General features: G+C 35.7%; 1 protein-coding gene across 1 annotated transcript in view; it reads right to left on the bottom strand.

The window, feature by feature from the left end:
* LOC150104834 (transmembrane protein 185A) overlaps positions 1-16,163 on the bottom strand; it is a 98,357-nt gene extending 82,194 nt beyond the window's left edge. Inside the window, exons 1-2 of the mRNA XM_090396003.1 lie at positions 15,817-16,163; positions 7,577-7,753 (exon numbers count right to left, since the gene is read on the bottom strand). Of these exons, the coding sequence (XP_090252129.1) occupies positions 7,577-7,753; positions 15,817-15,854 (215 nt within the window). The 5' untranslated portion in view covers positions 15,855-16,163. The remainder of the gene's footprint in view (positions 1-7,576; positions 7,754-15,816) is intronic.
* Positions 16,164-17,328: the final 1,165 nt, after the last annotated feature.

Here is a 17,328-nt window from a genome sequence, read left to right as displayed (position 1 = left end):
TAGCACAGAAAGATACCTATATGCCACATTATACCAGCCAGTAATAGATATGTGGCATCAGCACCCTGAAAGACAGAGCATATGCTTTGTCAAGAGACGAGGAGAAAAAAAAAAAAAAAAAAAAAACAGAATTTGAATCACTAAAGGATATCTTAATTAAAAATGGTTACCACCCCAAAATTGTCATTATCTTATAACAACCACCCAAAGAACAATAATAATCGAGAAAATCATAACTACAGAGGTGCTAGCCTTACATAAGAAACTTAACTCACAGAACAGCCTAGTGGTGGCGAACCTATGGCACGTGCGTCAGAGGTGGCACGTCAACGATTTACATGTAATATCCTTTTATACGCTTATAAATTATTCAGCCTTTTTTTTTTAATTGTTACAATACTTACAAGTTAAATTTTGTTTTACAGGAGAGCGCAGCTATGAAGACATGAATTTGATTGGTGTGGTATTAACAAAAGATCACGCAACCCTTTAAAGACAAATGGAACAGTTTTTTGAGTTGAAATGCTAATTCTCTTCAACCGAATTCCATAGCATCTGTCATAACAACATTCGCTATATATTTCTTAGTTTTAAGACATTCCCGACGGGGTGTCGTTTATCGTTCCGACAGAACTTTATAGATGTTTCTTGCAAAATTTGACCAGAGATCTTACGGGAATACACTCGCCGCCATACTACAAGTTGCCTTAGCTGCTAGAGCAACTGGCAGTATGGCGGCGAGTGTATTCCCATAAGTTAAATGGTCAAATTTCCCATGAAAATTCTATAGTTACTGTAGTCGGCTTTGAAATAATGTTGGATTTAATATCCACTTAATTTATATAATATTAATACTTATGTTAGTTTAATGTGTGAACTTTAAAAAAATGGGAATGGTATTTACGAGCAAGTTTGTTGGGACTGAGCCCTCTAATACAGTAAGAATAAATAAAAATACAGTCTATAGAAAAAGAATTGAGAATGACTGATCCTTAGGATTCCCTGACTTTTCCCTCTTCTAATCGCACATGCGTTCGTTATGCATTTCGTACCGCGCATCCGCCAGTAGGCAGAAATAAGCAGCGGCAAGTGCATTATTGTTGCGTATGTACACTGTTTTGTTTTTGCTACTGTTAATGGGAATTATAAAGATAATTTAATTTAGGCATATAATAAAATGTTGATCTTTTTGAAACTATAAAAAATGCATTTGATTTAAGTTTTGAATTATTTTGTTACAGTTCTACCAAACATGGCTGGCGAAAATAAAAAACAAAAATTATCACAGTCAAGCAGCAGAGAGTTCCAAAGTTGGAGGACTGAAGAGTATGGCAGCATGATTAATAAAGACAATAAAGCAATATGCATTTTATGTTCTGGGACAGTTGTGTACAGAACATCGTCAGTAAAACTGCATTATGAGACAAACCATAAGTCGCTCCTTGAGAAAAGCAAGGACGAACAGAAATTATTTATTGCTCGAGCAATTAAAAATAGGAATATCCAGTGTCAACAACCCTAATGAAATGCAGTCGTTCAAATATAACTGCTGCTAGTTTTTTGCCTCAAATGTAATTGCTAAACATGGGAAACCTTTTAGTGATGGGGAATATATAAAAGAAGCATGGTTAAAATGCACACCAGTTCTCTTTGAAAATTTTGAAAACAAGGAAAAAATTATTCAAAAAATAAAAGATATGCCTTTGGCTAGAAACACGGTGAAAGATAGAATCACAGAAATGGCTAAAAATATAACTCATCAGAAAAAAAAAAAAAAAAAAAAAAAAAACAGATATAAAATCTTCTGGTTTAATTTCTCTTTTTTGTCTTGATGAGAGTACTGACATAACTGGATCAGCTCGTTTTAGCAATTTTTATTCATTATTGTGTTGGGAATAACATCAAAGAAGAATTGATAAATTTAACATCATTAGCAACATCAACAAAAGGAATAGATATTTGCAACGCAGTTGTAAATGCACTTGCTGAAAGAGATATAGATCCCTCCAAAATTGCATCAGTAACTACTGATGGTGCTCGCAGCATGACTGGAGAGGAAAATGAGTTCGTCAATTTATTTACCAAATATATTGGACATTCAGTTCTGGGTTTTCATTGTATTATACATCAGCAGGTTTTATGCGCAAAGGCTAGTTTCAAGCCACTGGAAGATATTATGAGCATTGTAACAAAATTGGTCAATTTTATATCGGCACGTGCTTTAAATAAACGAAAATTTATAGAATTATTAAGTGAGGTAAACTCGGTGTACAATGGTTTACTTATGTACAACGTCCGATGGTTAAGTCGTGGGAAAGTTCTTCAAAGATTTGCTGAGTGTTTAGATGAAGTCGGACTTTTTTTACATAATGAGAAAATCATTGAAAAATACAATCAATTAATGAACGTCGAATGGCTTTTGAAGTTAATGTTTTTTAATGATTTGTATTTACATTTAAATGAATTAAATGTTAAACTGCAAGGTGTTAACAAGACAATTATTGTCATGTTTGATTTAATCAAAGCACTCGAAGCTAAATTACCAATTTTTAATCATGATGTCATTTCCAATACCTTCCGATATTTTCCAAATACAAAAAAAGTCTTTGCAGATCTAGAATCCCATGAAAAAACAGATCAAGTTAAATTGACAAAAGAGTTTTCTACAGTTATTCAGTTGATAATCAATGAATTTTCTTCAAGATTTACACAGTTCAGGCAATTTGCAGAGACATGAAAATTTATTTTGCATCCGGACACAACATCAACAGATAAACTCAATTCGGAGATTTTCGAGTGGCTGAATTTGGAATCGATTAGTTGCATAGAAATGCAACTAATCGATTTTCAATCTAGTTCTATATGGAAACAAAAGTTTGTCGATTTGAGAAATGACTTGAAAATAATGGAAAATGATCGATTATTGGGGCAATTTTTTAATTGCCCTTTTTAGAATGCAGAAGAGGAAATATTGAGAACTTGGAATGCCATTCCTGAAACCTTTTGTTGCAATGGATATATTATCAATTTTCTCCTCTACATATGCTTGTGAGTCATTATTTTTTTAAATGAATTTTTATAAAAGACAGTTTAAGAAATAGAATGACTGATGAATCTAGTTCCGCATGAGTATTACTAAAAGTGACAAAATATGAACCTGATATAAAGCATTTGGCATCTAATGTACAACAGTAAAAATCTCATTAATAAATTGATATATTCATATTGATAAATTAATAAATTGATAATAGGTTAATATTGATTTATATATGACAATGTGTATGTCAAATGATGTGTTTATTATTATGAAATTCTATATTAATTTTTAAACTTGTCTCAATAAAATTCTGCAATTAATTTTGTATTAATTAATGTTAATTAATTAATTAGTGTTGTATTAATTAGTTGCTGACATGCCAGGCCGTCAGCAACTCGATTTGTAAACTTTTGGCATGCGGACATAAAAAGGTTCGCCACCACTGGAATAGCCTATATACCAAAAACAAAAACAAAAAAAAACATGAAAGTTGCTTTCACTCCTCCAAACAATGTATTAATTTTGATAAGAGAAGTGATTCTATGCCATGTCATCCAACATTAAAGACATCAGCTTACAAGATATGCTTTGGTTGGGGTATTTGTTATACCCTGTTTAAGAAAAACCCACAGGCTGCTTATAAGAAATCTACATAGGTGAACATTTTTGACTTATACAAAAAAGCACATAAATCTGTTTTACCCCAATGAAACCAGGGTGAGATATAGCATTATTTAGTAGCACACCAAAATGCCTTGCATTTCATATAACAGTTACATTGAAAAGATTGAAAGAAGGATAAGAATTGATTTATTCGCCCATGCAGTGCAAAAGAATCAAGCTTTAATACTCAGCTACTGGTTACATTCATCTTCTTCTTAACATGTTAGGCTCAATGGTCTGTCATGACAAGTAACGTCGCTTCACATCAACCTATTTAATACTTTGATAGGGTAGTTAATCCTATATGCCATAATGTGCTACATCTATCAAATGCATATATTCTCAGAGTTAGTTTTGGGATGAGAAACATGAGCTTCTGGAGGTAAAAATCCTGCCAATTCCACATGAACCCAGCTAACTCATCTACTGATGAAAAGCCCTTAGAAAGGTTTATGTCTTGATAGAAATTTAAAGCCAGGTATTTCCAATTTTTACTGACTAAGCTACAAAAGTGTCTGGTTGTCAGTTCTTATAAAAGTTTAACTTAGAAGAGATGGAATACAAAATATATCAACCAGAAGCAATGACACTTGTACTTGTACCTGGTTGTATTCATAAAGTTTAAATGTAGTGCCAAACTATCTGGAACAATTTATCACATTTTGAATAATGTAGTTAATGTTTTGTAATGATTTAACATCTTTTAAGTGTATGTTTATGCTAGATTTATTCTGAAGCAGGCCACAAAGCCTTTGAAACCATTAGATGCCTACTAGTTTCAATGGCAAAACTGGTAGTAGTTGCTATTATACTGTAGATATATACCTTGCTATCTTATGTAAAGTACTATATTAAAATTTATATATATTTGTATATAGCTGATTTAGATTAATTAATATTTAGAATGTTTATTAGATGGCATTCAAATGGGTCAAAGACATCAATAAATTACGAATATCTGCTTGACTATTTCACTGACAGGCAGTAACAGAATATTTGGTGGCGCATGATTAATAGTTTTACTGGTGGCCTTTTTGAATCAGTATTGTAGTGGTGTGTAAAATATACAGTTCTCTCAATTATCCAACTTTTAAATAACCAAACCCTCACAGTTGACCAATCCTTAAATGAATTAGCAGATTAATCAAATTCTGGTACAGCACCATTTAACTTTACCTTTGATTAATCATACTTTTACTAGATCAGCCCAAATTTCCACTACAAACAGATAATTGAAGAATTACTGTATGAATAAGAATGGCATTTGCCATAAATTAAAATTACAGTGCTGGTCTGATTAACTGAGTGGTTAGCATACCTACTCTCCAACCAACAGGCTTCGGGCTCAAATCCTGCTGTGGACACTGGATGTTTGTGACTGCCTTTAGGGGGGGGGGGGGGGAGATGAATGTCATCACCCAATGTGAGACCACCATCCCACTTATTGGAGGCCTGAAGTGGCTTGAAAAGTTTCATGTTTGTTCTCCTTAACAGGATTTCCAGATTATAAAAAAAAAAAATCAGCTAACGCCTTTTTATTCCCCGTATACGGGGAGTAGGCGAAGCCATTTAGCCCTATCTAACTTTTGGAGACTGAGTGGGCAGTTCAATCTCCACTGGTACCAATCAGAGATAGATGGCCCAAGGCTATCACTAATTAAGCGGTGCTCAGTGAAGAGAGACGGCTCAAATGTGCCGCCATCTCGTGGTCCCTGACCCTAACACAATATATTTAATGTCTGAAATAATGTGGGTTCTACGGTCGATTTTCTTGAGTTTACAGGACGAAAAACCCGAGTTTCCGGGAGGAAAAACCTGCTTGCCCGTGCCAGAGATCGACTAACTCGGGAACCGGTCGAAAAAAGGCTTAGAAAAATTTCTTCTAGTCGCCAACTAGACTCAAAACCAAGTCTTCCTTCGTGCGGCCAAGCGCGGTGGTTGGCAAACGCCACATCCACTGAGCTACACCAGATTATGTAAATGAAAAATAACCAAACCCTCACAGTTGACCAATCCTTAAATGAATCAGCAGATTAACCAAATTCTGGTACGGCACCATTTAACTTTACCAATTTATATATACGAGGGCTGTTCAATAAGTAATAAGACTAATTTTACTGTCGTGAAATCACTCATCACAATATTAATTTCTGCGGAATAAAGAAATTTTGCTGTTTGTATTAACAAAAGAGGTTGATAGATGGCATATACGGGCTAATATGCCAGAGTGTCACGTGACTAAATGCAAGCTTGTTTCGGCGCGCCTCGAACCGCGACCAGTCGTCGAAATGGAAGCTTCCTTGGAACAACATTATGCGATTAAATTTTGTGTGCGTTTGCAAAAATCGGCATTGGACACTTTTAACATGATACGCGAAGCTTTCCAAGATGAAGCAATGTCGAGGGCAAGTGTTTTTCACTGGCATAAAACTTTTAAGGAAGGAAGGCAAAATGAGGAAGATCTTGAACGTGAGGGAAGACTTTCAACGTCCATCACAGAGACAATGATCAACACAACAGTGATTATCATCAAGGAGGATCACAGAATTACAGTACGCCAGCTGCATGTTGTCCTGAATATTTCTGTGGGAAGTGTTCACTCAATCATGGCTGAACATTTAGGACTGAAACGTGTTTGCGCCCGATGGATTCCCAAACTCTTGACACCGGAGCAAATGCAGGATCGAGTGGATGCGTGCACAAAATGGAAAGAAAGACTGGAACAAGAAGGTAACAACTTCTTAAAACGCATCATTACAGCAGATGAAGCTTGGTTGTATCACTATGACCCTACAACGAAACAACAAAGCAGTGAATGGAAGCATCCGTCTGCGCCTACCCCCAAGAAAGCAAAAACTGTAAAATCGGCTGGTAAAGTTATGACCATAATGTTTTTTTGACTATGAAGGCATTGTTTACCAACACGCTGTAGAACCCGGGAATATTGTAAACGGCTCATACTATGCAGATGTTTTACGGACAATAGTACAGCACGTCAAAAGGAAGCATCCATTGCTGAAGAATGGCTTCTTATTGCACCACGATAATGCAAGGCCACATATTGCTGGTGGTGTCGTGGATTTTGCAGAAGAACTAGGTATCCTACCACACCCTCCATACAGTCCTGCTGATCTCGCACCGTGCGATTTCTGGCTGTTTCCTCAGCTCAAGAAACCACTAAGAGGCCGCCATTTCGAAAGCAACAAAGCATGTGTAAAAGCTGCGGAGGCGGTTTTGAAAGAACTCTCAAAAAACAGACTTTCACATGTGTTTAAGAAGGCATTGTTTACCATTGTTTACCTGGACACAATGCTGGGACAAATGCATCACGTCTCATGGTAGTTACTTTGAAAATGACCATGTAAATGATGACGATTAAAGGTAATCTGTTTTCTGTATAAATATAGTCTTATAACTTATTGAACAGCCTCCCTATATATATATATAAATTGATAAAAAATAGAAAAAAAAATCCCTAGCACCTCCATAGAACATGTATTAAAAAAAAAAAAACATTTACTGAACTTAAAAATCCTTCCTTTCTTCCTGATTTACACTTACACATAGATCCACACTTCACCATGCACGTATTAGAAAAGGAATAGGCTAGTTAATCCTTATTTCTGAAGTGTTCTATGTCTGTATATATATGTGTATTCTTCTGGCTGGTTTGCCTCTTTTTAAGGATGAAAAACTCAAGTTTCTGGGAGAAAAACCCTCCACCTCCATATGAGACGAACTTAGCTAAATCACCATTTGATTGAAAACACCTGATAATGGTGTTTTCATACAAATATGACAATAAAATTATAAGAACCTGTTGATTACGAGATGCTCTGCTTGTATATTAATAAGAATTACATTCATTATACTTACCTATACTGTGGATGTTTCCACCACACATAACTTCCAATGCTTGCCCCAGTAATCACCATTGCTTTCCAGAGCCATAAAGGCAAAAATACAGCCCAAAAACTCCATACAATGATAGCATCAATACGTAATGCAAAAAGAAGAGTAAATACTAACAGGCACAGGTAAACCAGGAACTTGCTGTAAAAGAGAAACAATTGATTTTTTGTTTTTTAAACTGAAAAAGCAATTAGAAACAAATTACGCTATCTTATAAATCCATTAAAAATATACTAGATAAGAATGGATTAAAATATATTGCAAAAAATAGTTTTGTTTTATGCATTTTTAACATGCAGGCAACATTTTTATAATTTTTTTTTTCTATGGATGAAAATGCAATGATACCATCTGGATGCAACAGTGGTGGGAGTAATGTTGGGCAGAAGTATGCCATGCCACAATATCAGGTTTTCATTTCTCCAAAATACTTCTGCAGCTATAAATGAGATGTAGGAGTTCTTATTCTTGCCCATCCATAGGCCATTTTGTAATAACCAAAGGAATGCAGAAGGCCAAATCTCAACTATAGACCGGAAATACTGTGGACATGTAATAAGGTTTATAAATGTTTATGCTCCATCCAATGGAAAAGTTAAACAAAAATTCTTCCAGGAATTGTAGTCATATTTATATGGTGCCTACTACATCCATTACAGCAGCAAGTGAAGATTGGAATAATACTGAAAACCTCACATTAGACAAAACAGAGAACCCCAAGAAGTGGAAAAGTAGGATATGCACAGCTAAAAAGTCTTCAGAATACTCAACTAGCAGCCATATAAAGGATTCATGACCATAATTCCAGGTTTACACATGAATCAAGATACTGATTCCTGCCTTGATGGAATTTATATCTCTTCTTACCTTATAAACGGTTAAGGTAATTCAGATAAAACATCTTGGGAATCAGCATGTCAGATTGTAATCCAGTTCTACTTAAATTACATTCCATGGAACAAGAAGAGATTAGTTCCAGATGATGGAGACTTCCACCAAATTTTCTGTTAATTAGGTATTATTTCTGGGAAAATTCCTGAGTAAATCCTTCCCTGTTAATCTTTTCAACCAAACTCCAAATCCTCAGCACAAACTAGAATAATATTACCTGGAACCAGGGTACATGGTCAAAATTCAAACAAGCAGAATAAAATAAAATATGACTGCATGGGGAAAAGGAATAGGAAAAAGAAGCTAGTTCATAACAAACCAATGCAATGATATAGAATGCAGCAACATCATTAAAAACATCAACATAGAAATAGAAAGGCAGAAACAAGAGGAAGAAAGAAAATTTAAAATAAGAATACAGCAGCACTTAGGTGCACACACTTTATCCAAGTGTGGCCTTTGTGTAATATCATAGGCAGGTTGCAAATACCGCAACCCATATGCACATGGAACATGCCATCCACAATAGTCAGAAAATAGAATGTGGACACAATTGGAAAATGAATTCTACTTTTTTTCACTCATCATCAGAGCACAACACACATGTTGCTGAGTTGAAAATCAGCGAAATATTAGCGTTAATAAAACATCCTTGTTGATAAAAGTGTTTGTGGTGTTGTTAATACCGTGAAAAATAAGTCATGAATAACCAGCAACGCCTAAGCTTATCGGTTAGATTAATGATTCTGCACGGGGAAGATATTGTTTACAAAGCGCGACGGTTCGGTAAGTTGAAACTGAAATTGTCCAGAAAATTGAACCGGTTAGCCTTCCTTAAACGATGCCGCGACAACGATATTATTCCATCCTTTCTGAAATTCAAAGAAAAGTTGCAATCGGCAAAGGCACATCGTATTTATCGACGGGCGAGTTTAGCGCTTCTTCGAGAACAAATCGTCGCTACTCGCATAGAGCTTAGTAAGCTAAACAGCTCTATCACAGCTCTACAACAAGAACTAACTAACGTGTTAAATCTTGAAATATGGACTGTCCTACAGCAGATCTCCGAAGTTGCAGCAAAAAAAGAATTCACAAAAGTTAAAAGCAAGCACCTAAAAAAATTTGTACTACTACAACAGCGCCAACATACGAAGTCCCGACCGCAACTTCGACGAGACCACGTGGTCGTAAACCTATCGTCGGAAACACTCACTGAAGAAGCCAAGAACGCCCTCAGTTTAGGACATAACTTTGCCATCGCGCCCAAACAAATTCCTAAACTCGAAATTATGATGAAAGTAGAACGGGGTATCCGCGATCTTCCGCCAGCAATGGCCAATAACGTGCGACTAGACATTGCAAGAATTATAAACAAAGCTAAGCCTCCAAAAAGTAATATACCACATAAGCAAATAACTGCCCTAAAAAAGTTATACAATAATAAAAATATTATTATTACAAAAGCCGATAAAGGAAATGCAACAGTTATCATGAATAAAGAAGAGTATAACAAAAAAATGCAAGATCTCATATGTGACAGTTCTACGTATCAAATTATACATCGAGACCCTACAATGTCGCAAAAGAAAAAAGTCCGAAAATTACTAAAAAAAGTGACATCATGGCCCAAAGAAATCATCAGGAAAATAAAACCAATTCATGTTAAAACACCCCGTATTTATGGATTACCAAAAATCCACAAAACTAATGTTCCCCTACGCCCCATAGTTGATAGCATAGATAGTCCCACATATAAACTGGCCCGGCATTTAGCTAAGTCGCTTGCCCCTCTTACTGGCAACTCCTCTACTTTTGTAAAAAATTCTATCCATTTCAAAACACTGGTTAAAAATCTAATCCTAAAAAATTCAGACATAATGGTTAGTTTCGATGTCACCTCCCTATTTACCAATGTACCACTTAGAGACACTCTTGAATTAATCAAGTCTAAATTTCCCCCAGATATTTTTGAATTATTTCAATTTACCATGAATGCAGGTTACTTTACATGGGGGGGGGAAATTCTACAAACAGATTAATGGTACTGCTATGGGTTCCCCCCTCTCCCCCCCGTTAGCAAATTTTTACATGGAACACTTTGAAAACAAAGTACTTACCACAGCTACATACAAGCCACCAGTATGGTTGCACTATGTAGATGATGTGTTTGCCATCTGGCCCCATAGACAAGACACTTTGGATGCTTTTGTCACCTACCTAAACAGCCAACACCCTAAAATTCACTTCACAGTAGAAAAAGAATCAAATAACTGTTTACCATTTCTTGACACATTAGTCACCCGCCTTTCAGATGGATCACTATCTTTTTCTATTTACAGGAAGCCTACACACACAGGAAGATACCTACATAAACAATCACATCATCATCCAGTCCAACAGTACAGCATTTTAAAAACACTTACACACAGAGCCAGAGCCATTTGTTCTAACGATACAGCTCTGACCACTGAACTCCAGTACCTGCACCATACGTTCTTAGCCAACGGCTACAATCCCTACAAAATAGAAAAAATACTACATAGGCCCATTACTCTGCCCCCCCCCTAATACACAAGAATACAACATGACCATTTCTATTCCCTATATCAGAGGTACATCGGAAAAGATAGCCAAAGTATTGTTGAAACATGCCCTTCGCACCACCTTCAAGCCTCATGTCAAGCTGGCAACTCTGATCCGCTCACCAAAGGATAAACTTCACCCTTTAGCACACCCAGGAGTGTATGAAGTTCCATGTGACTGTGACTTGGCCTATTATGGGCAAACAGGAAGATCAGTGAACATCCGCCTGAAAGAACATGAAAGATACATTCGCTACTATTATTATGGCAAGTCGAGACTGGCAGACCACGCTTTGGACACTCCTTCACACAGGATTAGATGGAGGAAAACGAATGTGCTATTTAGGAGTCGTTATAGATCTGAAAGACTATTTTTTGAGTCAGCAATGGCTTTGAAGAATTCTCCCAACCTTAACAAATATGGTTGCATTAATTTGCCAAAAATTTGGGAGACGGTTATCCTAAGAAAAACTCCTGGATAACTGCTGCTTTTTTTTTTTTTTTTTTTTTTTTCCTCTTGTTAGAGGGCGCCAAAAATAGGACTTTAAATCTTTTGTCTTTCTGCAATTATATTGTTTCACTCACTCACTGTCGCGTTTACATGTGTGTTGTGCTCTGATGATGCTGAGTTGAAAATCAGCGAAATATTAGCGTTAATAAAACATCCTTGTTGATAAAAGTGTTTGTGGTGTTGTTAATACCGTGAAAAATAAGTCATGAATAACCAGCAACGCCTAAGCTTATCGGTTAGAGTAAAACTTGGTATAAGGAAATCTTTAACCTCTGACATCTGTTACAGATTGAAAACAATACAACACTCATTACAGCTGCCCTCTTGCCTTGCTTATTTGGAAAATAGATTATATAACGTCTTGAGATTCCATTACTTACAACCAATTATAGACTAGCCTGTATAACTGTAATTGTAGCCAAGGTTTGAGAGGGTTGGTTAAGGACAAAGGATTCTTTATGATAGTCAGAATGGATTTGTAAATGGTAGGTCTTGTTTTAGCAATTTACTTGCATTTTATGATAAGGTAATGAGTGTGTTAGATAAGGGAGAATCATATACAGTGATCTTCTTGTACTTTGCAAAAGCATGGTGTTATAAGCTGCAAAGGATGGGAATGTACAGTATATTGGTTAGATGGATTGGAGATTGGTTCTCTGAATGATATCAGCAGGTTGTGCATGATGGAGCAGTATCTCAAAAAAGGAGGGTAACCAGTGGTGTGCCCCAGGGTTCTGTTCTTTGGTCCTCACTATTTAACTTGTTTATAAATGATATATCACGTGGACTGACTGGGGAATGTTCAGTTGTTTGCTGATGATGCAAAGTGGGGAGAATTATAAAGTAGCACTGCTGATGTTAATTCCCTTCATGAAGATTTGAATCGACTTTTGGCTTAGACCATCAGTTCCCAACTGGTGGTACATATACCCCCAGGGGTACATGCTGGGCCATTCAGGGGCACACGAAAAATAATCAGTAATGGCGGAAAAACAATCGTTTCCGCTATTTTACATTAAGATAGGCACTGAACAAAAGTGTCAGTATTTAAAAACAGCTATTTTAAAAACAAGGGGTACAATTTATAGAAATGGATTTAAAAGGGTGTACACACAAGTGGAAAAAGGTTGGGAACCACTGGCTTAGACAAATGAGTGAGCTTGTAGTTTTAATATTATTAAGTGCAAGGTGTTGCATTTTGGAGTACAGAAATATAAGACTGTGTACTATACTGATAGCACTGTACTGCAGAAAGTGGATGAGATTCAAGATCTGGGAGTGATGGTAGACTGAAGTTTAGAGGGAATATTGCAAGTGTTGCAAAGACAACACATTGTACTGCCACTATGATAAGAAGAACACTTACATGTGGGGATAAAGAGGTGGTTGTGCCACTGTATAAAGCAGTAGTCAGACTATACTTCGATTATTGTGCTCAGATTTGGTCACCTGGTTTTTCATCAAGATGTGGAAACATTGGAGAGGGTCCAGAGATGAGTGACAAAGACAATATCAGGGTTCTGGAATGTTGGCTATTGAGGGGCGGGGGGGGGTTCAAGGAATGTAGACTGCAGAATTTCGTGAATAGGAGAGAAAGAAGTGATATGATAGAGACATTTCAGTTAGTGAGGGTATTTTATTGGATTAATCCAGAAGTAATTATAAAAAAAGAGTAGAAGGAGAGAGGAAGAACTAGAGGCCATTTCTGGAAGTTATGTAAGAGCGTAGTGAAGCATAGATTTTTTATATAGAGAACTGTAGATGAATGGAATGCATTAATGGAAGATGTTGTTAATGCAGGTTGTGTTAAGGATCTTCAGATTTGATATGATAAATATGTTGTCAGTTGAATGAACGTCTTGTGATGAGTCTGCTGACTCCATGGAAGGTGTGTTTATGACAATAATAAAAATAACTCTTTTACTGGCTACATTTACAACTTTCAGGAATTTTTCTTGGCCTGAATGGCAAATTTCTGTTCACAATGCACTTCTGTTACCCTAACCACATCACTTCCTAACCTGATTTCTGAACTCTTCATGCAAACATATTACTACCATTATTAATCTTAGCTGCTGCTTAGCTGGAACATGAAGTACCTTCTTCTTCTTCCAGACCATATGTTAAATCTTTTTACACCTACTTTATTCAGTCTTTTGACTTTTGCAATACATTCAGACACTGTTGATGTTAAATAGCTCTTGATCAATGCTCAAGCAGCACTGATTTCCTTTCCACTCAACTTATGTCATGCTATAGCCCAAAGCATCTGGACTTTCCATAATCACCAGCTTTATAATTCTACATATATCCCTGACTCACAGAAGTCTTTAATAAATATGATTTTCTATTACCCAAATAAGCTACAGATACCCCTTTTCCAGGACTGTCTCTAACTTCTTGAGACCACTATGAGGGTAGATTTTTCTACCCTTGAAGATCATTTCACCACATGCTTCCCTGGCTCAGTCAATATATATATATATATATATATATATATATATATATACATATTTCCCCTCTACCTATGAAATAGTGACTGAAGTAAGTCATGAGAAAGAGATCATTAATTAATCAACCTGACCTTTTTTTAACAGTACCAAGAATTTTTAAGGAGGCTTTTGGTACACTATCCCACAAATGTATGCATTTTTATATAGGTTGTAGACAAACTAAAATGTTTCAGTTCTGTAATGATCATTCCCATATTTTCAGCTGGAACATGAACTGAAATATAGCTACAACTGCTAAGATAACACAAGATTTGAAACAGATTATAGTGCTTAAAAAATATTTTTTTTTTAAAAGGAAAAGTTTATAAACCTGTTTCCTAACCACCCACTTCATATCAGGATAACAACTAAATGGAGAAGAAGAGACTAATGAACTCTTTGAATGTTTAAAATATAAGAATGATTTCTTTTAAAAATTAATATAATGGTTTAATACTGTAAATAAAGTTTAAAACTATAATAAAAAAACCATACTTTCTAATTTTATTACTGCCTATATAACTCATTTATTTCATGCTAGGGGGGGAAGGAGAAAAGGAGTTAATATTCTTGCTGCTGATCTTGCAAATTTGTGTTTCTATCACATTCCCCTTCCTTCTACATAATACTACTTTACATCTACTTAATACAGGAGTTATCATTCCAGACTTCCATGGAGTCATAATGTTCACTTAGGAGGCTCATCTAAGACAAAAAAAAAAAAAAAAAAAAAAAAAGTGTATTATACCGCTCCTCTATCAAGCAATGAATTTCACAATCCAACAAAATATGATTACTCTGTGAAAAAAAAAGCCACTTCTCACCCTCATACTACCACCACCTCCTTTTGCAGTTTCTGGGGATGGCCTCTTGTCCTTGTTCTACTATATGAAAACTTCCCTTGTATCAATCTGTAAATATCTGTCAAAAGTTTAAATGTCTCAATCATGTCACCCCCCCCCTTTGTCTTCTATCCATCACCAAACTCTGCATGCCCTCAGTCTATCTTCATAACTAACACTGTAGAATCCTGATATTGTTTTGGTTATTTGCTTCTGTATCCTATCCTCTGCAAGGTTAATTTATTATCAATTAACTATCCTCTGTAAATCCCAGTGACCAGATCTGGTACACCCAGATGTGGCCTGATCAGTTTTATACAATGGAATCACCACCTCTTATCAAGACTGGTCAAAATCCATCTTAGTATTGCAGCAATATTCTGAATTGCCTTCACCACCTTTACAGATGTGCTCTAAACTATATAACTATTATTCTACCACCAGATACAATTATTGCTGATTTATATATGTTTTACCAAACTATATTAAAATAATTACTTGATGTAACCAAGGTTTGAATCAAGGCATGGCGTGAGAAATATTCAATTTTTTCCCGTATTTTTCAAACGAAGCCAGTCAGCTTATGACATATAAGTCGGCAGAACTTTTCTTCCCGCAAGGCAGATAGACATCGAAGAACAAATAAAATTAGCAGATTAAATAAAACATTTAACGAGTGTAGTGGAATCCCGTGAACAGTCCAGGGGTCAACATACAAGTGTCAAATAATTCGAAAGAAAATAATAATCTCAGCGATGCTTTCATATTATATATTCATTGTTCAATAAATTGCATATTACTACATAAATCTGCAGCATAAAAATATGCAGAACTAATGATGCAAGTCACAACAGCATAAATTCACAAAGAAAACTAGTGGAATTACCTCGGATTGAAATCCTGAAAAAGATTCTGGAGGTTCATAGTGCTAAACGTATCCTTTTCTTTTACAATAACGGAGGCATATCTGCTTACAGATCATGTCACTGTTATCGCCAATATACAATATAATGCAATAAACAAATACGATTTGCGAAATTCAGAACGATATTCGTCGGACAAATTGCCTGATTTTGAAATATCGGCAAGATTATGGGCTGTCCACTGGCCTTGACTTCGAGACTTTATCCCATTAATACCGTTATTATACATATCACTATTTATTCATGAAACAAATTGTGCGCACTACTTTAAAAATTAAGAAATAAACTTTGTTTTCCTTAACTTGCTCAACGTGAGTATCACGAAGCCAAACATCTATAAAAATCACAATAACAAAACGATAGCAGCGCCCTATATGTTCATTATGGAAATCATAAAATACTAGTGAAACAAAACTAATAATACATACTTGCATAAATTACTGCACCATAAATCTAATAATACTTGAATAAATTATTTCAATAAAATGAATATATCATGGTATTTAAAGTGTTTCAGCTAGAGTGAATAAAAAACATTCTTTCAAGTAAGCAAAAATATAAATATATTGTCCTGTATGACTCACCGAAACGGAAGAAGCTAGACATTGAGAAATCAAGATAAAATCTCAGTCTCGAATTCCCAGGAACAGTAGTGTTTTCCTTTTGCCTTACTATTCATGCTTCATCAAATGGTTGGACGAAAGCATATATTTGCCAAGCCGTCTTTTCTTCATGTTCAGCTTTTCTGTGCGACTGAGATCTCTACATATCTCTGTAATCTCATGTTCCCGAGATCTATTTCGTCGTTCATTTCCGTATCTAGGATACCATTTTTGAGTCTTCTTTCTTGCAATATATCTTACCATGGTTTCATGGATAGTTTAATAGCTGTTATAATGTAACTAACTTTGGCCTCGGCTCTCATCAACGTATTCCTATACTGAAGAATCAAGTATTCCTATACTTAAGGATATACCAAGACCATCTTGCTATTTTTTTCTTTAATTCATCTTCACATTTTCAGTCAATTATTTTAATCAAAACAAATTCATTTCCATATGTCATAATCGATGAATGGGGCTACCAAATACTTTTCTTTGAAGGCAGATCGGGTTGTTCCCACTTTCAGGGTTTCTCTCAGCCTCTCACTACAGTAAGCTTTTTTTTCACATATATAAATATACAAAATTACCGCACCTTTTTACACCGCACATGAACACCGTGTTTCCTGTTATACAAGTATTATATTATTATTATTATTCGTGACAACTCCAAGGAGTCCGAAGACTCATCGCGGGAGGACACCTACTATACAACTGTTTCCACCACTACACCCAAACCTCTACCAATCATCTCCATCAACGCCATCTACCGCTCACCACCATAACTAGTATTTTTTGTCTGTGAATTGCGTGCGTTCTGAAGGGCCGATTTGTCTGTAAGTGGGATGAAAAACCCGAGTTACCGGGAGAAAA

This window comes from Typopeltis vanoorti, chromosome 7, assembly GCF_054136105.1.
Source record: "Typopeltis vanoorti isolate ZY-2024b chromosome 7, IOZ_Tvanoo_1.0, whole genome shotgun sequence".
In the NCBI taxonomy this organism is placed as follows: Eukaryota; Metazoa; Arthropoda; class Arachnida; order Uropygi; family Thelyphonidae; genus Typopeltis; species Typopeltis vanoorti.
Note: the sequence above shows the minus strand (reverse complement) of the source record. Positions and strands in the feature narration are given on the sequence as shown.